Here is a 21,688-nt window from a genome sequence, read left to right on the forward strand (position 1 = left end):
CGGTGTGGGTTTGTGTTTTGTTGATGTATGAGTAAAATCAGAAGAGACCGAGTAAGAAGATTAATGAGATATATTTCTTCACTTCTTTGTGGATATATATCGTAGTCTTTGTGGCGACTACTTGTATACCTCACCCTTCTGGAAGGTCTTCACGATGCCCACAGAAATGGCACACATCAATGACGAAGGTTAGTGAATTGGGGATGATCCAATGATCTACTGACACGGGATGAATGCGAGGAGACTTATGAAGAGTAAATACCCAAGCTGATTGAGCTATGTAGCTCATATAAGAGTTATATAACAAGGACAAGATTATGTGACCAGCGTAGAACTATAGACCCGGGAAACAAGGCCAGATGATGGAGATTTACAGGGTAGAATTTAGATAAAATAACAATATCAATTAAATGCCGAGGCTGCAAAATCAGTTATATGGCGCCGAGGGTGCTGGATACAGGATGAGCAACAGGTATGGGGAATAAAAACAAAACAAAGCTATGGCTGGTGTATATGAGAGTCAAGAGCAAGAAGACCTAAAAGCAAAACAAAAGCCAAGAGCCAATGCGACAGCATGTAGATCAACAAACACCCCCCTTCTTTACTCTCTCTAACCTTTTCTCTCTTTATGCGTTTCCCAGAATTCGATTGGCATTTTTGCCAGTCTATTCGAAGCCCACGCGCTGCCATTTAGATCAAACAAGATCGCACAATACTCCCGTTAAATCGTATCTCCATGAATGGCTCAGCCATTGATTCAAATAAAGTAGCTCGATCTTAATCTTCAAAGAAGTTCAGGATCGCGCGGATACCCTTAGAGCCCAGACCGTGGGACGGGTAGGAGATGTACAGCGGGTCCTCGGTGGCGCCGAGCTTAGCACGGAATTCACTCTTGCGCACAAGATGGAACTGCTTAGCGAGGGCTTCGTAGGTGTGCTCCAGCATCTTGACCTTGGTTCCGTGCATGTTGTGGCCAGCGGTGAGCTGGGAAGTGGCGCCAGCGCCAAATGTGAGGCCCTTGACGCCGCTCTTAGCGGCGGTCTGGATTGCATGCGTGACAATGTACTCGATCACACCGTTGGGTGCGCCCGGGAAATCAAGACTGTACTTGACTTGCATACCGTGGGCAGGAGATAGCATAGCCAAAGCGACGAAGGCGCAGACGCCGCCGTTCTTGTCCAGAGCGTAGAAGTACCAACGATGCTCGGAGTCACACCATGGGCGGATCTGGGACAGGTGAACTTGTGTACCCTTGCGGTTAGCCAGCCACTCGGCGACACGTTCGTCAATCTTTTGGCGGATGTCGTCTGGAACCATCTCGCCTTGGTTCATGGAGACTAGCTTGATTCCCTCACTTTCGGCACGACGCAGCTTGCGTGCAATCTCGCCATCGGAAGCGGCCTGATTGCGCGATGGGTCAACGCGCTCTTCGGCGATACAGGACAAACTGCGCCAGCCTAGTCGCTCTCCAAGGATAGTCTCGACCTCGGGCGAGCAGAGGATCCACACGGGCTTGAACTTGGTGTCGCGGCGTAGCCACTGCAAGAATTGTGTAATTGTGCGTGTGTACTGCTTGGGGTCACAGGCCGGGTTGCCGGGAATGATTGCGTAGTTGTTAGAGCTAGGCACGTAGGCGACGGCTGCACCAGTGGTCATGTCACGCCAGATCTTGAAGCGGTCATCAAACCAGGAGGTGGATGTGGCATCACCGTAGTTGGCCACCAGATGTTCCAGAGGTTGCAGCTCACTGGGGTCCGTAGCTGCCCGAGCTTTGTGCTCACGGTGCCACGGCGGTTCAATGGTCGACGATTCTGGGTGGCGGAGCTGTTCAGCGATAGGTTTCGCTGGCAAACTCTTGGGGTCGCGATGGAACAGTGACGTCAGTCGGATGTTGCCCAGCTTAAGGATAAGCATCACGATACGTTCCAGGCCAACTCCTGCACCTGCGTGAGGTGGGGCACCCCAGCGGAAGCCCTCAAGGTACTCCTCCATATCATCCGGGTTGATACCCACACGACGCATGTTTTCCTCGAGCATGTGGGGATCGTGGATACGTTGACCACCCGAGACAATCTCTTGTCCACGAATAAACATGTCAAATGAGTTGGTATACTTGTCGTCTTCGGCGTCGGGCATCGTATAGAAGGGGCGTGCTCCGCGAGGGAATTTGTCAAGGACGTAGTAGTCGGTGCCATACTGCTCCTTGACAAGCTCACCCAGGCGAATCTCATCACGGGTACCCAGGTCCTCATCTGTAGGTAGCGGCTCGCCGTCTTCACTCAACCAGCCTGAGTCGTTCAGCATCTTGATACCATCGGTAAAACGGATAATTGGCGTCTGTTCTAGCCATACGACATCTTCGGAGGGGAACTGGTACTTGACAAGCTCAACCTCGCGGCGGTACTTGGTGTAGATACCCTTGAGAATATTCTTAATCACAGCATCAAGGGTCTCAAGCATCTCGTGGTAGTGCTCCTCAATAGCCATCTCAAGATCCAATCCAGTATATTCTGTAAGATGACGGTGGGTATTGGAGTTTTCAGCACGGAAAACAGCGCCAATCTCGTAGACGCGGCCGAAATCTGCAGCAATGGCCATCTGCTTCGCCAACTGAGGAGACTGAGCGAGGAATGCAGGGCGGCCGAAATAATTGACCTGGAAGACACTTGCTCCAGATTCGGTTGCTGCGCCTTGCAGCTTCGGGGTATGGATTTCGATGAATTCGCGGTCGTCAAGTGCAGAACGGAAAAGATTACATGTTGCGGACTGAATACGGAAGATGGATTGCGAGGTTGCTGTGCGAAGGTCGAGGATTCGGTTGGCCAAACGTGTTCGGTCAGGAATATGGTTGCGGCGGCCCTCGGCCTTATCTTCTTCGTTGGTCCTAATCTCTGCCTCGTAGACGCTGAAGGGAACAGGTTCCTCGCGGCGAACCTGAAGGTGAACCGACTCAACGGCCAGCTCAACATCATGGATTGAGCAGCCCATCACTGGAACCTCGGGCTTCTGTAAAGTGCCTCGGACCGTGACGAAAGAGCCCACCCGGAGGTGCTCGACCCACTGGACCATGGCGATAGACGAGATCCCCTCCCGCTCATGCAAAACACCCTGGAAGGTGCCTAGCTGCTGGCGGAATACTAGGAAGACTAGCTTGGCACTCATCCGACGGATGACGTGCAATCGTGCGCTGAAAAACACTTGCTGTCCCTCCATGGCAAGAGATATGTCATCGATCCGAGTCCGCAATTCTCCTGAACGAGTAGCGGACTGCATTAAGGGCAGCTCACCATATCGAGCTTTCATCTCTGGCGTCTCCTCAGCTGCGGCTTTGGCAATCTCCTCTTCCTTGCGGCGGTGGTCGGTCTCGGAGAACATCTCCTCGCTGAGGCGACTGCGTTCGCTTCGACGATGTTGACGCACCAACCGCTTTTGTTGATTTTTGCTCAAGGCACCGGTAGAGGAATCGTCGGAGACATCATCAGATGAAGAGACATACTCATTCTTATCACGTAGGAAGCTGCCGAGAATACTGCGACGAGGGGATGCACTGGGGGAACCGGACCGAGATTGGTTGGTGCGCACTTTGGGTGGCAGGGCAGAACGAATGTTGGAACCGGAGGAGTCATCTTCACCTCCCAAGTGTCCTCTAATGGCCTTGGAGAGGGCACGTTTAATCGACATATTGTAAGTTTATGGGGAAGGGAAAAAGAGAAAGAAGAGGGAATTTGTATATATAAGGGAGAGGGTGGGGGGCCCGGAACGGGCGATCCAAATGTTTCAAATCTTGGAAACCTTTGTAAGGAAGATCGACGGCAAAACAGGAACTGCCTAGAGGAAAAGACTTGAATATAAAAGTAATATACAGTAATCACGTACCGAGTAGAGGACAAGGATTAAAAATCAATAAATAATGTAAACTTGGACAGGGCCTGAAGATGTGATGACATCATCCAATACCAAGAAACCCTGATTTCCTTGGTATGGAGCCCTGCAAAACTGGCCATTGCTTCGGCATCTTACGTTGTACCGATTGCTATTATTCCGACCATTTGTCTCTCTTTACTCCGAGGTTATCTTATTTCCCTTCATTCTTCTTCCAGCCTCAATTTCTTTCAGTGCCGTCTTGCGGTATTGCGGTCTTGCGGTCTTCCGGTATTACCCCCGTCTTATCTTTGACTTCCGACTTCCGGGTCACTCCGATGCGCATGCTAGCTCAGTAGGACGAAACGTTATTTCCCACTGCATCATGGCCTCGTCTCGTTGGTGGCTATATGTGCAGGCCATCTTTTGGCGGTTTCTGATGCGCATCGGCATGTTCCTGCACGAGATCGGCCCTCCCCGACCTCCCCGACCGTTATTCACCCGTACCGTTAACTCCGACTCTCATTGCCATCCCGTCGTCCTCCACTTCTACTGTCCACCAAATTACCACGAACAACGAAGGCTAGGCCATCGCTTCCCCGTCGCCGTCAACTTCCACGGTGGTGGTTTCACACTTGGCGCCGCTACGGATGATTCTCGCTGGGCGAAAATAGTGCTGGACAATGTCGGGGCCGTAATGGTGAGCGTCAGCTACCGACGAGCTCCGGAGCACCCCTTCCCCGCGGCAGTAGATGACGGAGTCGAGGCATTACTATATCTCGCAACACATGCGGGCGAACTGGGGCTGGATGTGAGCCGTGTGGCGCTGAGCGGGTTCTCGGCAGGCGGCAACCTGGCTGTCACGGTGCCCTTGCGGCTGCGTGGCCGAATCTCCACGGAAGTGGAGGAAAATCTGGGTCGAGCCGAATCCACACAGAATCTGCTCAGTCAGGTCAGCGATCTCAACATCGTTGCTTTGTTCTGCTGGTACCCGATACTCGACTTTGAAGAATCTCGCGACCACCGTCGTGCTATGAGCATGATGCCGGACAAGACTCTCCCAGCATTTTTCACCACCCTCTTTGATGAGGCTTATCTCCCCGATTTGGCCGAACGTGCCTCCCCATATGCATCTCCAGTCCACGCATCTGACCGTATCCTGTCTGAAGCTCTTCCCCGCGACGTGTTTTTCTTTATCTGCGAGTGGGACATGTTGATGAAGGAAGGCCAAGCTTTCGTTCGCCGATTAGAAAGCCTTGGCAAACGCCCCCGTGCTATGCTGATCGAGAGAGCCCAGCATGGGTGGGATAAGTCACCCAATCCGTGGCGGGACCAAAAAAGCGTCGACGTTTTATACCGCGATGCGTGCGCGGATATGAAGGCCATCTTCGACCGGTGACCGATTTGCTTGACTTTTTCATGTATTATTCTTAGTTTCTTAGCACTGTGGGTCTTTGGCGTTTGAACCACTGGAATTCATGGCGTCTGCTGTACATAGCGTTTGATATGTTTATCCTACTGTCACTTTATGAGCCTATGTATATTCATGTGTACTTACAACATAGATAAAATGTAGCTGTAGCTATTCTACTAGGCTGCAATGACTAGAAACACATATGTAATCCATCTATAGATGCCCAGGTGGATATACACCTCGGCTGCACCTAGCCACCTACTCAGGTAGCCCAACATTTAAAACTTAGTAAGCGGATGCCGAGGCCGAGGCCCTGGAAACCTCGGAACGGACCTCGGGGCTAAATTCGCCGATATCCGAACAAAAGCACGGGGCACACATGTTGTATGATGTACCAAATGTCACTCAGAATTTCCCTGCCCGTTTTAGTGCTCATACCTTGCCGTGATCCAGTGGCCCATGTCAGGGTCCAATCATTATATATATATTCATGACACAAAAACAGCCTAGAGACATACAGGGATGAAAGCCGCTCGCATCAACAATATAAAGCTGCGTCATATTTGCGCCAGCAAAGCTACACACCGCTCAGCGGAGTCTTTCGTGTCTACAAAAGACACGCTGGGATGATTATCAAGACCGATTTCAACAAGTGTCGAGGCTGAAAGAATGTTAGAGGAAACCCCATTTTGATCGAATCTGCATGGACTCACCTTCAGGATTATAACTCGGCCATCCCAGGGCATTTAGTCCGCCTTGGGGGTCAGTGATGAATGAGCCCCAAGCTGAACGCATCTTATCCTGCAGCTGGCGCTGCGAATCAGACTCAGCAATCCCAGTGATCTCGGCAGATTCTCCAAAAAGCATGTTAAACTCGACGCCATGATATGCCCCACTAGTGGGATAAAGACGGGTATTCTCCCAATCCGCGTTATATTGGAAGCGCCAAGCCGGTGTATGTCGCTTACTTCGGTGTGCTGCTTCGAGGTTGGATGGACAGAAGAACGTTTGCATATTGAAGTCATCCCACTGCTTGTCTGTCAACTTCGATCCCTGGGCGTAGCTTGAAATCTTGTAGAATCCCGCTTCATTGGCGTTGTGGCCGACCAGGTAGGGCTGTTTGGGGGCAGGTGTTGGTTAGCAGCTACATTGACCCATCGAGTATGTTTGAGATATAGGAGAGTTCACTCACGATACGGGCGAATTTCCCTTGCTCTGAAAGAAGAGTGTAATTCTCAAACACAGTTACATCGTCCACAGTGGGCTGGAAAGCCGGAGATTTCCTCGCAGGATTTGGGTTCGGGACCTTCACTGCACTAGCGGCGGCGAGAATGGCGCTCGCACTCTGCTTTCTCATGCACGGCAGGACATCCCCCGAAGATCCGCAGCCTAGCTGGTCGGACACAGCATACCAATTCTTTGCTGCAGTTGTCATATTATTTGTTGGGAAGCTGATGGCTGTGCCGGAATGCGATATCAAACCGGCGACTAGGGGCTCGGACTGGTAGGCGTATGCCCAATAGTCAACCGAAGCACTTCCGCAGGACTGGCCAGATATAGTAATGCGGTCTGGGTCGCCTCCGAATCCATGAATGTTTTGCTTCACCCATTCAACGGCCAAATGCTGATCTAGTAGACCAAGGTTAGGAGGGTGTCCAGGTAGACCAGGGAACCCGAAGATGTTCATGCGGTAGTTGACCGTCACAACGATTACATCCTCTGCATCAGCAAATCCGCCTCCATAATAAAAAGGGGTATTGGTCGTGCCACTTGTCCATCCTATATCATGGATCAGAAACATGAGGCAAGATAAAAATAAGTACCAAAAAACCTACTGCCACCGTAAAAGTTGACATAGACGGGCTTGAGTTGATTTGAGTCTGACTTTGACCAAACATTCAGAGTCAAACAATCTTCACTTTGAGTGTGGTTATTAATAGCCCCGAAGGCCTCGAAGATGCTGTCAAATTGCGGAGTTTTATCGGGATAGTCGACCAGCTTCGACACCGAGTACATGCAGTCTCTGTACATTCCTGTTAATCAAGAATGCAGACCTCGGGAATAACATCACCCCAGATAGTACTCACTTCCCCTAGATTATACCAATGTCAGAACCACATATTCAGGCATTTTATAGCGGGCACGAGGGATAAGACGCGATCATACATATTCTGACGCGACATGAACACCCCTGGGCGTGTAGGTTTGGGGCGGTGCGAATCGCAATTGGTCGACCGGCCGCTGCGCGTAAGGAACTCCAAGCCACTCTGTGACCCCCGGATTCTTCGGTGCCTCATGGCCCTGAATGACTCCATTCGATCCGATATGGGCTTGTCGCGCTATGGCAACTGCCACGAAGGCCAACAAAGTTGCTCTCATGATTCCCGCAAAGAACCCCCTTGAATCGGGGAAACAAAAGCAAATACAGAATATGGGAGAAGCCGGGTCATAGAAATAGATTCCCGCATCTAATATGTATAGCGCCAGAGCCTGGGTCTAGCATAGCCCATAGAAGCAAGCCATAGGCGTTCCTGGTGGTTTGATTAAGCTCCACTGTCTTAAGTTCGTCCATTTGGCCCCCAATGGGGCACGAACCCTCTAACGATCTCGACCTCAATTTCATAACCCAAAAAAAGGTCTCTCTTCTGCTCCTATACTCACTAAATGCATATAGGCAATGATCTATCCGATTCAAACCGCCAATTTGATCTGACAATGTCGTCCAAATTATGGTATTCTATGGCCAGTCAAGGCCAAGAGAACATTCTAAATTCGGTGCGAGGCGAAGTCGAGGAGCAAGATAATAATATATCTGTTGCGACAGAGATTCAGCAAAATGTCGCAAAGCCTGGGAATGGGAGCTTGAAGGCACACGACTCACAATATGTTTCAGAGTCCCAAATTATCCATCAAAGTACCGGCATAAGTGGGCAACTATTCTTGTTCTTAAACCTACAATGATTCATTTAATCTATGTCACCATAGGTATGATATTACCAACGAGACGCAAAGCAAAAAGTCGATACTTATTCAGACGATCGAAATGTCATAATCATCACCCTATCAAGAGTCAAGACCGTCGCATTTCACCTTGCGTTCTTGACAGCGCTATGACCCTGCTCACCAACTGCAATTCCACGCCCAACTCTACCTATTGCCACACATATCTGTTGATATGGTACGGAGTACACAGCAACGCTCTAATAACGATAAAGTAGGAACAGTATAGCGGCTTGGACATCCGTAAAACGTTCACCAAGATGTTGCTCAGCCAGCGCATGGCCCCCAAGTCCTTCCCGTGGCTTCCCCACTTTATTCTCTACTATTATACCACTATTGTTCTAGAGACTGACTTGGGAGACACTGATTGGTTATAGCCTCGGTTGAGATGTTGATCCTTTGTCATTTCCCGTGTCACTTTGTGGTTTAGATAACAATGCGGCTCTAGGCTGAGGTTTCCCCATTTTCAATACTAATGGGGCTGTAGAAAATTCCTCCAGCTGCTTCGATATTCCATTCTCTCGCGATGCTCCCCCATATCTTCCTCCACCTCTCCATATTTGCGTGCCTGGTGGCAGCAGACAAGACCTGCTATTATCCCAAGGGAAATATTGCGGTCGACGATGTTCCCTGCTTCTCTGGTGACAAAGACTCACCATGTTGCTCCAAAGATTCGATTTGTCTTAGCAATGGACTTTGTTATGGAAAAGCACAACCATTTGTGCTGAGTCGGGGTAGCTGTACCAATAAAGACTGGCCAGTAGAGGGCGGATGTGATGATAAGTGTTCTAAGGGCAAGTCGGCCTCAGGCATTTTTATTTCCTGCTTCAAAGCTAACAGCCCTTTTCCTGATTACAGTTACCAGCATGCTCGATAAGGGGTGTGCGCTGCCGTTGTATCGTATTGAGGACAAAAAGTCTGAATATTGCGCCAACTCCATCATAGTCGATGCGTCAAACAAGCTCGCTTGTTCTGCTGGTTCCCCCTTCACACTTGATCCTGCAGAGTTTCTTTGGGGCAAGGCTGCGCTCGCCAATTACACTTCTGGTGATGCTAGCTCAAACTCCACGTCAACTTCGAACACAACTGCATGTCCTACAACGTCAAGCAGTGGGAACAAGGAGTGCAATGATAACAAGGATGGGAAAGGTAATAATGATATCGCGATTGGAGCCGGAGTGGGGATCCCCCTAGGAGTCCTGCTTCTCACTGCACTATGCTGGGCATTATTCGAACGGAGAAAACGTCTCTCTGTTCAGGCCACGGTAGCGGGGCTCCAATCCCAGTCTGCCATGACACATCGGGATTTGCAGGGACAGACATCGGCTTATGCTCCTCCTAGTGAGCTCTCGGCCCAGAAACCGCCCCAGGAGCTAGCGACTACCTCCACTTGACGGCAGTGCGTGGTCATCATAGTCTCTTCGACCTGGCGCTAGAAGGATGGGTGTGGCGGTTGGGAGGAAATTTACATACTCACATATATGTTAGCTCCAGATTTAATGTCAGTGGGCTGAAGAAGCAAGTTTCCGGGAGCTTCATGGAAGAGAAGGCGGGTAGGGCCGACGTGTTCTAGACGAGAAAGCAAGCATTTTTGTATTCACTTGACAAGAGAAGAAAAGCCGACTTTCAACGGCATTCCGTAAGAGGCTTACTGGACTGTAGATCCCATGGATATGGTAGTTCGTCCGGATATATCCTTGGCTTTGCGGGTGGCGTATCGGTCGTGATTGGCGGAACCAATTCATAGTCCTTCCCTGACGTGAGGTAATATTGCCACATGGCAGCCCTGATATCTGATCTTGCATCTAGGCAGTCTTGGTATCTGTCAAGGAAGTCCACTTTCAAGGCCTCGCGATATTGCTTTTTTTTTCGGATATCCATGGTTTACTTACTGCCAAGAACCCTGTTGGAATAGACAAGCTGTTTGTATACTGCATACAACCAGAGTAAAAGGAAGAGATTCACGTTTACAAATGGAAAATGTATAGAAGTCCGTTGTCTATATAGGAACAGACTTTTGTACCAGGTCCTACTCAATACTATGGGTCCTGTAATGGAAGCGCACAAGGAGTGGAACGGTATCCACCAATCAACTATTATCTAAATAGAAGATCAACCTTGGAACATTTCTTCCTTGGCAGTCTCAAAAGAATAAGGGTTTGAGATTTAACGGTGACGAAAGAGTGGAGTTAACCATCTTTTATCCACTCTATAGGTTTAGAATCAAGCTTTTGACACAAGGGTCATTTAAAAATGATTGCACCCCGGACTAGAATGAGTCTACACTTTTCTAGTTTTCTTTGCGTTAGTCCTACACAAGGCGATTTTTTTCATATTTTGTGATGGAGTCCTCGAAAGAACCCGACCGGGATACCGGAGTCAAAGGTATGAGGGTTGAAGATATCGTTGCGAAACACGCTAATACCTTGATAGACGCTGTGCAATATCCCGAACACTTGCAACAAGAAGGCACCCAAGAAGAAGGAAGCAAAAATGACGGCATGGGAAACAACCCGTCATACAGTTTGGCGGGCTCTGGCGCGCAGAATCCAAACAACAACCGTGGATATACGAATGAAGAGTACGAGCAATACAGTTCTCAATTTAACCAAGAAGACGATAGCCCAACTTGGAGTTTGGCCCAACCACTCCCTCATATTGTCCGACCGGGCATGCGTCATGGCGCCTTGCCAGAGGATCGACAGGAGGATCGACAGGAAGCTCGAGGCGATAGGACACAGAACGGCGAGGATTTAGCGCACACGCATGAAGTTCAAAAACAACAGTCGGTGGAAAATCGAATGAAGAGGGTCAATGACCCGAAAGACGACGGCTTTTTTAATAGCTGGTCGAAAATACGCCACCATCTTCGTGAGCCGCTGGCTGAATGGCTCGGAGTAAGTTTTCGATATAGCCCAAAAACACTAAACAATTTGCTAATATATATCTTTCGCAGACAACCATGGCAATGACAATCGGTCTTTGCGCTACCTTGTCGAACTTTACTTCCTCCGGACAAGCAGGATCATACCCTGCTCAAAGTGCCGCCTGGGGCTTTGGATTCATGGCCGCTATCTACACTACCGGAGGTATGTCTGGTGGCCATTTGAACCCAGCCATCTCAGTCTCGCTGTCTGTATTTCGTGGATTCCCCGCGCGTCGATGTGTGGTCTACATTGCTGCGCAACTCCTCGGTGCCATCACCGCAGGCGGTATATCATACGCGATCTACCATGACGCCATTGTTGAAGTCGCCAAAGTCGCCAAAGTGCCTCAGAATGCAAGCGTCGCTAGTCAGGCTCTTCTCACCTTACCGAAACCATTTGTCCATCCTGCCACTGCGTTCTTCACTGAGTTTTTGGGCAGCGCAATCTTAGTTGGTTCTATTCTCGCTCTGGGTGATGATACAAATGCACCTCCAGGAGCTGGAATGCAGGCATTTATTATTGGGATTATCATCACGATTGTGGTCCTTGCACTTGGATATAACACCGGAGGGTATGTGTCCAATCTCCAATTCCGAATTCCAAATTTGTTTGAAACTAATCATCTTATAGTTGTTTCAACGGCGCGCGAGACTTCGGTCCACGACTTGTTGCCCTCATGGCTGGATGGGGTGGCCAGATCTTCCGAGAATACCATGCATGGTGGATTTGGGGTCCATGGGTTGCAGACATCACTGGTGCACTGTTTGGCGCCTTGATCTATGACATGGCTATCTTTACTGGCGGTGAGAGTCCAGTCAACTATCCCCCACGGAGGCGAAAGCGCGCATACCGTGTGAGAGCTTTGAATTTACGGAAAAAACTTCGTATTGGGAAAAAGAAGGTCCCCGATCTTGAACAGTCAGTCAAGGATACCGAGGGCTGAACTACTGCTTACTTTGCATGTATAATTATTACTTCATATATATTTAAAAGCAAAATTACTGGTCCTATGAATATTTAGTTGCCTCACGTGCATATCTCTAAATGCTCCGTATTAGTCTAGTGCTTGGGAATATTTTGACCAGGTATCCCGTATATCTGAAGCAGTTTAACCACCGTCTTATGCCCCTTCCTTGTCGCCAATGACAACGGCGTCCGTTCAAAAGAATCCTTGGAATCTGGGTTAACACCCTCGGTAGCAAGTAACAGCTTAACCACCGCCTCACGCCCATTCTCTGCCGCTCGCGATAGCGGGGTCTGTCCATCCGAATCCCTGCTGTCTGGGTTGACACTCTCCGTAGCTAGCAGTAGCTTGACCACCCCCTCACGTCCCCCCTGTGCTGCCAATGAGAGCGGAGTCCGCTTGAGATAATTGTTGGAATCTGGGTCCACACGTTTCGTAGCGAGTAGGAGCTTGACCACTACCTCATGGCCATGTTGCGCTGCCGACGCTAGCGGCGTCCATCCGAGAGAATCCTTGCAGTCTGGGTCAACGCTCCCGACAGTCAGCAGTAACTTGACCACTGCCGCGCGTCCGTTCTGTGCAGCGAGCAGTAGAGGCGTCCGTCTATTATAGTCCCTGGAATTTGGGTTGACACCTTCTGTGCTAAGCAGCAGCTTGACTACCGTCTCATGTCCGTATTCTGCTGCCCAAGACAGGGGAGTCTGTCCCTGAAAGTCCCTAGAGTCTGGGTCGACGCCGGTTGTAATGAGCAGTAAATTGACCACTGCACCATGTCCGTTCCCTGCTGCCATTGACAGCGGCGTCCGTTTGACATTATCCATGCGGTCTGGATTAACGCCCTCTGTGGCGAGTAGCAGCTCGACCACGATCTTATGCCCGTTTTCTGCCGCCAGCGCCACTGGTGTCCGATTTGATTCGATCGTCTCAATATCAGCCCCTCCTTGGAGTGATTTTCGAGTTGTGGCTTCTTGTCCATGCTTTGTAGCCCACAATAATGCGGAACTCCCAAGTTGTTGCACATCGTAAAAATAAAGATATGTGTTGAAGAGACCGTAAAGACGGATATTTGTTCGAACGAAAGCATTTATATCGCGCACTAATCCCAGCTCCTCTATGATAAGCTGCAGGAGTTCATTTGGCAAACGAAGCAGAGACATTTTGTGGAAAATGAGCAGCAGGTAGACATTAACGAAGAACGAGTATAAGGCACCACTTAGGCACAAATTGATAAGCGTATCACTAGTGCAGGAATTGCCCCATACTAGCAAGCTTCGGTTGCAGGGGTACGTATTTCGGATCAGTGTGTGTTGGCGAAATGATTCAATGAAACATTAAATCCTAAGGTGGCGCTAAATAACGTCAGTTGAGTCAGTAGATACTATTGGAATTGTGCTGGAGTTTGCGGGGTCATCTAGAATGTTTCGGTGCGATGACCCTGGAGTCAGAACAGCAATTCGGTCACATCAGATCTTTATGGGGTCACAGGTGTGATAAGCTACATGCCACGTTACTACGAGGGGCCAGTTTAAACGAGTACATATACACACCACAAGGAAGATGTATTGTTGAGAACTGTCTTTCGATAAAAGTGCCCAAAGAATGGGGCATTTCGCGTATATGAATATCGAAAGCTCAAGAGCAGCGGTTCAGAATTCCCAAACAGACAGCTCAAAATTGATCCCTTACACCCGTCTCCTGTTCCTTGATCAACCTTTTCTCGTTCAATGATGTCCACCATGCGTGCGATGGATCCTGGTCCTGTTTATCTGCAGGGTCATCCCATGGCTTTGGGCTCAGGATGTAATGTACATTTTTAACACTCTCATCGCGCCATATAGTGTCATGTACACCTTCCCACCGCAAGGTTTTGAGTGCGTTGTATATATATGGGAGTGCAACCCAGCGACCGTGGAACAGGTCACCAAGAAGGGACTGATCGGCAAAGTCATAACTCGATGTTGTAGCAGTAGCAAGCTGTTCAGTGATTTTCTCGTAGGTTGCCTGAGCTGGGTTCACCACCTGTAGGCCCCCATTGGGTATCCCCAACCCTGTAATGGGTGAAGCACCGGCTGTCTGTGCGATGTCTGGATTTTCATGCTGCAAAGTATAGGCACAGTTGGCCGGAACCCTGTCAGAATTGTCGAGTTAGCTAACATTCGTGTTCGAATGCTTCCGGAAAGAAAATCTCGGTCTTACCAATCTGCTGGATAGTGAGGCTTATGAAGCGGATTGCAGGTGCAAGCATGGCTAGCGGCAAAGACTCGATTTCCGTTTCCAGCCATTTCTGGTGAATCCAGCTCGAGATCCATTAATTCATCCATATTTTTCAGGACAACCATGTCACTATCAAGTTGCACGACACGGTCATATTCGACAAGTGAGAACGGTGTGAGCTTGCTCCAACAGTCGTAGAATCGTACATCGTTGGTGAAATCCTTGGGGGCTGACGGAAGGAGATACGGGACATGTCGCTTCAAGATTTTTCGGGAATCGAGGGCTTTGTGGCCCTCGGCGGGGAATGAGTCCGTGTAGAGAACGACAAGCGGATACTTTGAGCCGACTCTTCTGAGCGAGTATTCAAGGGTCAAAAGCCCAGACAGGTATGCAGTATTTGTTATGAGCGTGGTCCAAACTGAGAATCGTTAACATACTGAAGAAAGCTACCGTGGAGTTTCAGATTGCCCTGTCGATCCATACCTTTTGTGGGATGTGGGTTGTAGATATTCTCCATGATTTTGGTGGTCTCAGTAAGACTGCTTTTTTTTTTTAGCTTGGGTGTTGATGCAAGTGAGAAGTCAAAACTCACATTTGATGGCAATTGGCTGTACTTTAGTTACGAAGACCTGCAATACACGGGGAGAGTGACACGAAAGAGAGCGCGTAAGCGCGTTGTGAACGAGGGGCAGTCACCCCGGACTCCGTTCCCCTTTAGCGCTCCGGTACCGGTTGCGCAATGAGGGGCAAAAAGTAGTGCAAGGTTGAAATTAACATATCCAATGGACGGAGGCCACGTTAAGTTGCTGAACATAGATAAAACCCAAGTCCCATGCGCTTACCAACACCAGTCTGAGCCATGGAGAATATTCTCATTAATAAAATATGCTATTTTTCATGCTTATCTTACATCTATAATCAGAGTGCTTTGGGGTAAGCTATGTAGAGCCTGGTAGTCTGTTACACCGTTTCTATTGAATCTTGCCAAAAAAAATATTGAGGATAAAGACTCCAGGCCAGTGGTTCATTGAGGATAGTTGCTGTTGGGAGAACATCCATGGAGGATGGACAGCGCGGATACCGCCTATCATCTACACCGCCTTCCTATCCAGGAAACAGACAGAAAGGGCCGGCCCGGGGCAGGCCTGTACGGGCCCACTGCTTAATTCCTATTGGTCGATATACTCTTCGACCTAAAAGGTGAATTACAGGATCTAGAAACCCATGTCTATACTCTTTTTGTCTATTTGAAATTAGGTGCTACTCTAAAGGCCATGTAATGCTCAAAAAAATCTGAATATTAAAATTTTTGGTTTATCGCCAAGGTTATAAATAGTGGTGGAGCCGCTGTTGGAAGTAATACTGCTGACCGTTATATATCACCAGACCATAGCAACCCAAGTTATATGTTTGTGGGCTACAGAAAACTATATTATTGTCTGACAGGAACTTTTCATGTATATCAAACAAGCTAAAACACTGGGGTGCTCATGAGTCATTTTTGTTTAACCGTCATCACTAGGTTCAATGTACATCGATGTATCTTGTGTGAAGCGATTGGACATCTCTGTCCATATCCCTGGACTATATTATTACCACTTCATAGTAAACGAAGAGGGTGGGCTACGAAAGACGTTACAAAAAGCCCAAGCAAAGTAGGGTTATACAGTCTGCGATGAAATATCAAAGGCAGTCTCCGCCATATATAGGAACATGAAAGGAACAGATGACCTAGAAAGACAACTAGCAAGAATAAACTCTTCTCCGTCCTCTTACAAGGCATAAATTGACCACTTGTACCGTAATTTCGCGTGCAAACCTCATGACGTTACTCTGCGTAACAAATGCACGACCAGTATTCTGTTATAGCAGCGCTTCTGGTCATCGAGCTGCCTATGCATCCTATTGCGGACAATGGCGGGTGGAATGGCCCATCGGAGACCTTGCACGCGTTTACTTCAGTGCACATGACTTTCACGCGTTAGCAAAGGATCCACATCCGGCAAAGTTTCAGCAAAGAGTCGATAAGTGCTTACAAATGCTGGCTGGCGTGATCGAATCCCGGACATCAAACACATTCAAATGTGCTTTTCCAGCACGCAAATCATCCGGCAAATGGTTCCTTGAATACGCAGTCAAAGGATTTGGCGGTGCGCACGGCGGTAGACATCTTTACAACATGATCGGTGGCAAAGTGAGCGAGGTGGACTTTTTGCAAATGAAGCCGATGAGCACAGAGATAGAATCATCAGAAGACATGGTGATTCTTTACCTGCCGAACAAAGACTCCGGCGTGCGTGATGTGACTTTATACGTCCCGGAGCGAGAATCGGATATTCTCAATGAAGCCTTGGATAAACTACCTTGGACATTTCTGTCATGGTCAATCCATCGAGGTCTGCGTGATATCCTCGTTGCTTTTGCAAAAGAAAGGATGGACCAGTACCGAAACCGATTGGCAGAGACACTCCGACTTGCGGTAGCGAAATGGCCGGAAAGATTGGAAGCCAGGGGATGGGATCTGCGGTTTGTCAGGGAAGACATGGCAGCCATGGCAGCAAGCGCTGTTATGGCGGGCCAGGGGAATTCAGGAGATATCGTCAGAATCGTGACTGATATAGCAGCAGTTTTGTCGGGCAGTCCAATTTCAGTGCTCGATGAGACGAGATTTTGGAGGGATGCGACTCCCGAATCTGCTTCTCCGATTCTTGACCCGATGACTGTCGTTGCTCTTGTCAAGTGCTTCGTGTTGGAGTGGAGTATTGACTTGAATTACCAGATGTATCATGATTTCCCTTTGGAGATGTACCTAGGATGAGCAAGCAACTCTTTGAAGCAATATTTTGTCTTTAGTTTAGTATAATGCCTATGAATTATGCACAGCAAGTTTTGGCATCTTATTTTTGTTCCCACATATCTTCTATGTACTTCCCTTCCCGTCTTGGTCCACTTCTATAGCTCCATAGTTACCGAGTTAAACGAAACGTGGAACAGAAAGTTCTTATGTTCAAAGTACTCCGTAACAATAGAAAGCAATTTGTCATTTAGAAGCAAGGCATAGAATAGTTATAGAGAAGAACCCCCTCAAAAACGCTAGTCGAAAAAGAGAATAAGGGTCTGGATTCAGTGGACCTCTCGGGATAAGCCAATTTCCTTTTTTGCTTATCTGGCCAATAGTAACGAAAATACCAGGTTCCCCTGCTTTTGTCGCTTAATTGGACGATTGGGGGCTCTTTATAAGAGGTCTCATTTAAAAATAGGGTTGGGGAAAAAAAAAACACGTTCAGGGGAAAGCAATATCGCGATGGAGATCTCCCCTCAGTAACCCACCAAACCTATAGCACTTTCAGTGTACAGCATATATACTACATGTATCATTTCCTTTGACGACAGTCTTCATCTACACCGTCGCCATGCTCGCTCAGGGGCCGACATTCACAAAATTCTCAACGACAAGCATAGTGATCCTATCATGTCTCTTTTTCATCCTCTATTTCTACCCTGGGAGACTAGCAACACCAGAAAGCTATTCTACATATGATCCATCAACAGACAGTCTCCAAATGGCCTCGCCGCGGATCCCAGAGAGGATCTGGTACAAAGTTGGACCCAAAGGATTGAGCGACCAGTCACACGAATGGCTGGACGAATGTCTCCACAAAAACCCAGCTCATAGTGCGCGGATCTTCACAGACCTCACAGGCGACGAATACGTGCAAGAAAACTTCGCCCATCGTCCCGATATCATCGCCGCATACCTTGCTCTCGCGGTGCCGATCTTAAAAGCCGATCTCCTGCGCTATCTGATTCTCTTCACTGAAGGTGGCATCTGGTTTGATCTTGATGTCTCGTGTGGTGATGTGCCCATTAGAGAATGGATCCCCGAGACAATGCGCGCGAAAGCTGGGCTTGTTGTTGGGTGGGAGTTTGATGTTGGCTGGGGCCAGAGTTTCACGCGGCAGTTTGAGAGTTGGGCGATTATGGCGGCGCCGGGGTCATCGCATCTTTTGATGGTTATCAATGATATTATGGATGGGATTCGTCAGAAGACGGAGGAGTATGGGGTTCCGGTTTCTGGGTTGACTTTGGAGATGACGGGGAGTGTGATTGACTTTACGGGGCCGAGACGGTTGACTCGGGGGATTTTGAAGAGTTTGGAATTGGTTCGCAATGAAGCGATCGATATGCCGAGTATCTCGAACCTGTTAGAGCCCGTTTTGGTCGAGGATGTTTTGATCTTGCCGGGGTATTCATTTGCTGCGTTGACGAATTCCTACGGCAATGAGACGACTGGTCCTGCATTGGTCCAGCATCATTATGCCGGCAGTTGGAAGAATCAAAATGGAGGTGAGATATGAGGGATATTCATGTACAATTAATGCAGAGCCATGTGATATTAAGGCAGTTGTTTTTTAGAGCGTTAGAAGAGTTCACGAAATTTCATGTAATTATTTCCCATTTTTTGAACAGCTAGATTCATCAGCACTATGGTAGTACACGAGGCAGAAGTTTTCCAGGGATTCCACCGGATAGTTCCGTGCTCAAGAACGATATCATCAGTCGTAAGGTATCGGGAACTTTTTGTGAAAAAAAAAACAAGATCATAAGATCGCAAATATTGGTGGAAATCCCGGACGCCACGCTGAAGTAACAAAAAAATCGAACCAAAGATCAAGTCCCGATTCGAGAAAAAGAGATAGTGTCCAATTCACTCGTCATCAGTCTCGGTGGCATCGTCGCCGGATTCATCGTCGGACTCATCAGCTCCACTGTCTGACTCGTTTGCGTCGTCAAGACCAGGAATGCCGCGCCACTCAACGTAGTCGCCTTCTAACCAGCGACGGCTGCGAGGAAGTTGGTAGGGATCGAAGGGGAAGTATGCATCTAGTTGATAACCGATGTTATCGCCGGCACGGATCTCGCGGCCGACGTGGCTGAAGCGAGGGTCTGAGAGAGTAGAAAGGCTCCTGAAGGCAGTGACACGAATGCGCTTGTTGGTCTCCAGGAGAGGGTAGACGTATAGGAATTGGAAGTGGTGGGCGATGCGGGCGAACTCGGCGACAATGGCCGGGGAGCAGACCTTGAGCGGGTTCAGTCGCGAATAGATACATTTGTGAAGGAACTCTTTGATGGTGGGAGGGAATGCTATCTGGCCCGGCTCAAGTTCGTCCACCTGGTCCGCATTATCACCATCGATGGCAGCGGTCGTCAGATCGCGCCACCGGAAACAGAAGATATACAGCAGGGCCTGAGCGGTGGAGTAGAAAGGTCCGTAGCGACGGAGATCTGGACCGCGGCAGCTGTCCTCGTAGTCCATGCGTAGGCTGTTGAGGTGTGTGAGGAGGAGATCGAAGACGTCGCGGACCACTTCTCCAGAGATGTGGGCACCACGTGCAACAAAGCTGGCCAGGTATGCGGCTGCTGACTGGCGCAGGATGCCAGGCTGCAGCTTGTTGAAGATAAGCTGCACAAATGTGGATGCAAAGCGATCGACAAGCACGGGCGAGACCTGGGAGAAATGGAACAAGAGGAACTGGGAGTGACGGGATCGGTATGTAGGAAGAATGATAGTTTGGAAGTGGCTGAGGAGGAGATCCAACGCATTCTCCTGATCATCCAGGGTGCCCGAGGTGAACGGGGGCGAAAAGTATTCAAAGAGGATATCAATCATCCCATCCACTTTCGAAATGTTGTCCTTGATCTTCTTGGCCCCCTTGGTGTCGTCATCATCTGATTCATCGCTGGCAACTGAGGAGGCATCATCATCAATCTCCTCATCATCAGCTTGCAAGACATCATCGCCGACATCCTCTTCCAAGTCCTCCATATCAACCTGGATTTCAACATCGACCTTGACAAGCTTTTCGGTGATAAGAGAGAGGATGTCAGATTGAAGCTCGGGCGCGTAGGTGATGATTTGGATAAGATTTCGGGTGTAGGCGATGTTCGCGCTAGCTAGATCTGAGTCGATGGGAAACTGGGTAGACAAAATCGGGGAGAGTGATCCACTACCAGCCGGGATGAGTCGCAGCACATGGCGCAATGCCATATGGACGCGAGTGTGCATTTCGGATGGTGACACAACGGCATAACCCGGCAGTCGACCGAGTCCTCGAGGGATGGACCCGAGATTGGTGGCCAACATCTTTAAGACAGGACCCAGGAAGGTACCCTGTGCGGCGGCAAGGTTGCCCAGGAACCGGGTGTATAGCTTGACGTAGGATTCGTCCCGTCCAAGCCACTCGCTGTTGATGATAGCATGGACCAACCCGCTGCAGGAGCGGTCCAAGGAGGCGACATGCGAAATTAGACCAAGCAAGTGGTTCCTCAAAGATGTGTGCGTTGGCGATTCATATGCAAGTAGGCTGTCGTCGCCTTGCTTTTTTGGATCGGCTGAAAAAATTCCCTTGATTCGGTCGTAGCCCTCGCTTTCTGACATTGTGACATGGCGGTGAATAGCCCCGCGGACCTCCTCCCGAATGACTGCCAGGCTCTTCTCTGACGAGCTAGCATCATGTATCGTCACATCTTGATCAAACTGCACGCGGGCTCGCTTCTTGGTGGGAGGAAGGTCTTCTGTCGCGTCATCGGCCTGGGACGAGGAAGGGGAGGGGGGAGGTCCATTTCGCTCATTTTGCGTTTCGAGCCGGCGACCACGGGAGGTGCTTTCGAGGTCTTGAGAATCGGGACTGGGGAGGTAGTCGGAAGCATTTTGGATCGAGATAGCGCAGGTGTGGCCTGTAGCGCCGGTTTGCGTGAAGTCGTAGCAAGGGAGACCATGGCCGAAGGTGCGGAAGAAGAGGTGTAGGACAAGTTCTAGGCAGAAACCAGTGTCGACATTTGCTTCTCTGCTCTCTGGCAGAAACCAAATCCAGTGGACTTCCGATTCAATGTCGGAGTTTATCAAAACCTGGTCCAAGCACACGACACTTTTTCACGTCGAGATCTTGGGGCTTATGCTACAGATTGGAATAAGAGGAAAGTGCAACAGTCTGTCTGCATCCGTGAGGGTCCAGTTTCTTGAGATAGATAAAATCGGATGCAGACAGAATGGTCGAGTTGCTGGATTCCAAAGCCAAAGTAAAGCGAAATTTTTCCTTCTTTTCCTTCGGTCACTTGTGGAGCCCAGCGGAGCACCCGTGACCGTGTCGGTGAGCCCTACGCTATGCCTAATTAGGTAATATTGACTTATGTCATCGTGTGCTCACTGTCATCTTTTATACATCATCCTCTACATTTTGCCTTCTTGGCTGTTGAAGACACTTCCCAACGTGTTGATTGGAATATATTCAAGACTCCGAATGAAAC

The 21,688-nt window shown here is 49.1% G+C and overlaps 10 protein-coding genes across 10 annotated transcripts; 5 read left to right on the plus strand and 5 right to left on the minus strand.

Annotated features, from left to right (window-relative positions):
• Nucleotides 1-777: 777 nt before the first annotated feature.
• Nucleotides 778-3,681, minus strand: erdS (aspartyl-tRNA synthetase, cytoplasmic; the record flags this gene model as incomplete). The annotated part of the gene is made up of 1 exon (XM_056722797.1): nt 778-3,681. One exon carries the CDS (start codon nt 3,679-3,681, stop codon nt 778-780), a length of 2,904 nt encoding a protein of 967 aa, XP_056579047.1.
• A 565-nt stretch (nt 3,682-4,246) lies between these two features.
• N7517_005068 (alpha/beta hydrolase) lies at nt 4,247-5,260 on the plus strand (the record flags this gene model as incomplete). The annotated part of the gene is made up of 1 exon (XM_056722798.1): nt 4,247-5,260. One exon carries the CDS (start codon nt 4,247-4,249, stop codon nt 5,258-5,260), a length of 1,014 nt encoding a protein of 337 aa, XP_056579048.1.
• A 572-nt stretch (nt 5,261-5,832) lies between these two features.
• On the minus strand, nt 5,833-7,654 carry N7517_005069 (CAZyme family CE10; the record flags this gene model as incomplete). Its single annotated transcript, XM_056722799.1, has 6 exons — nt 5,833-5,936; nt 5,989-6,391; nt 6,468-7,054; nt 7,111-7,298; nt 7,363-7,367; nt 7,442-7,654. The coding sequence occupies 6 exons, from the start codon at nt 7,652-7,654 to the stop codon at nt 5,833-5,835; spliced, it is 1,500 nt and encodes a 499-aa protein (XP_056579049.1).
• A 1,147-nt stretch (nt 7,655-8,801) lies between these two features.
• On the plus strand, nt 8,802-9,669 carry N7517_005070 (uncharacterized protein; the record flags this gene model as incomplete). Its single annotated transcript, XM_056722800.1, has 2 exons — nt 8,802-9,073; nt 9,141-9,669. 2 exons carry the CDS (start codon nt 8,802-8,804, stop codon nt 9,667-9,669), a joined length of 801 nt encoding a protein of 266 aa, XP_056579050.1.
• A 948-nt stretch (nt 9,670-10,617) lies between these two features.
• N7517_005071 (uncharacterized protein) lies at nt 10,618-12,145 on the plus strand (the record flags this gene model as incomplete). Its single annotated transcript, XM_056722801.1, has 4 exons — nt 10,618-10,660; nt 10,709-11,172; nt 11,232-11,773; nt 11,833-12,145. 4 exons carry the CDS (start codon nt 10,618-10,620, stop codon nt 12,143-12,145), a joined length of 1,362 nt encoding a protein of 453 aa, XP_056579051.1.
• Nucleotides 12,146-12,261: 116 nt separating this feature from the next.
• N7517_005072 (ankyrin repeat domain-containing protein) lies at nt 12,262-13,323 on the minus strand (the record flags this gene model as incomplete). Its single annotated transcript, XM_056722802.1, has 1 exon — nt 12,262-13,323. The coding sequence occupies one exon, from the start codon at nt 13,321-13,323 to the stop codon at nt 12,262-12,264; it is 1,062 nt and encodes a 353-aa protein (XP_056579052.1).
• Nucleotides 13,324-13,834: 511 nt separating this feature from the next.
• Nucleotides 13,835-14,897, minus strand: N7517_005073 (glycosyltransferase family 8 protein; the record flags this gene model as incomplete). Its single annotated transcript, XM_056722803.1, has 3 exons — nt 13,835-14,294; nt 14,363-14,798; nt 14,864-14,897. The coding sequence occupies 3 exons, from the start codon at nt 14,895-14,897 to the stop codon at nt 13,835-13,837; spliced, it is 930 nt and encodes a 309-aa protein (XP_056579053.1).
• A 1,305-nt stretch (nt 14,898-16,202) lies between these two features.
• Nucleotides 16,203-17,198, plus strand: N7517_005074 (uncharacterized protein; the record flags this gene model as incomplete). Its single annotated transcript, XM_056722804.1, has 1 exon — nt 16,203-17,198. The coding sequence occupies one exon, from the start codon at nt 16,203-16,205 to the stop codon at nt 17,196-17,198; it is 996 nt and encodes a 331-aa protein (XP_056579054.1).
• Nucleotides 17,199-17,943: 745 nt separating this feature from the next.
• On the plus strand, nt 17,944-18,738 carry N7517_005075 (uncharacterized protein; the record flags this gene model as incomplete). The annotated part of the gene is made up of 1 exon (XM_056722805.1): nt 17,944-18,738. The coding sequence occupies one exon, from the start codon at nt 17,944-17,946 to the stop codon at nt 18,736-18,738; it is 795 nt and encodes a 264-aa protein (XP_056579055.1).
• Nucleotides 18,739-19,088: 350 nt separating this feature from the next.
• On the minus strand, nt 19,089-21,594 carry N7517_005076 (rDNA-binding RNA polymerase I transcriptional factor; the record flags this gene model as incomplete). Its single annotated transcript, XM_056722806.1, has 3 exons — nt 19,089-21,290; nt 21,428-21,538; nt 21,589-21,594. 3 exons carry the CDS (start codon nt 21,592-21,594, stop codon nt 19,089-19,091), a joined length of 2,319 nt encoding a protein of 772 aa, XP_056579056.1.
• Nucleotides 21,595-21,688: the final 94 nt, after the last annotated feature.

This window comes from Penicillium concentricum (genome assembly GCF_028827145.1).
Source record: "Penicillium concentricum strain IBT 3081 chromosome Unknown utg000002l_segment0_segment0, whole genome shotgun sequence".
In the NCBI taxonomy this organism is placed as follows: Eukaryota; Fungi; Ascomycota; class Eurotiomycetes; order Eurotiales; family Aspergillaceae; genus Penicillium; species Penicillium concentricum.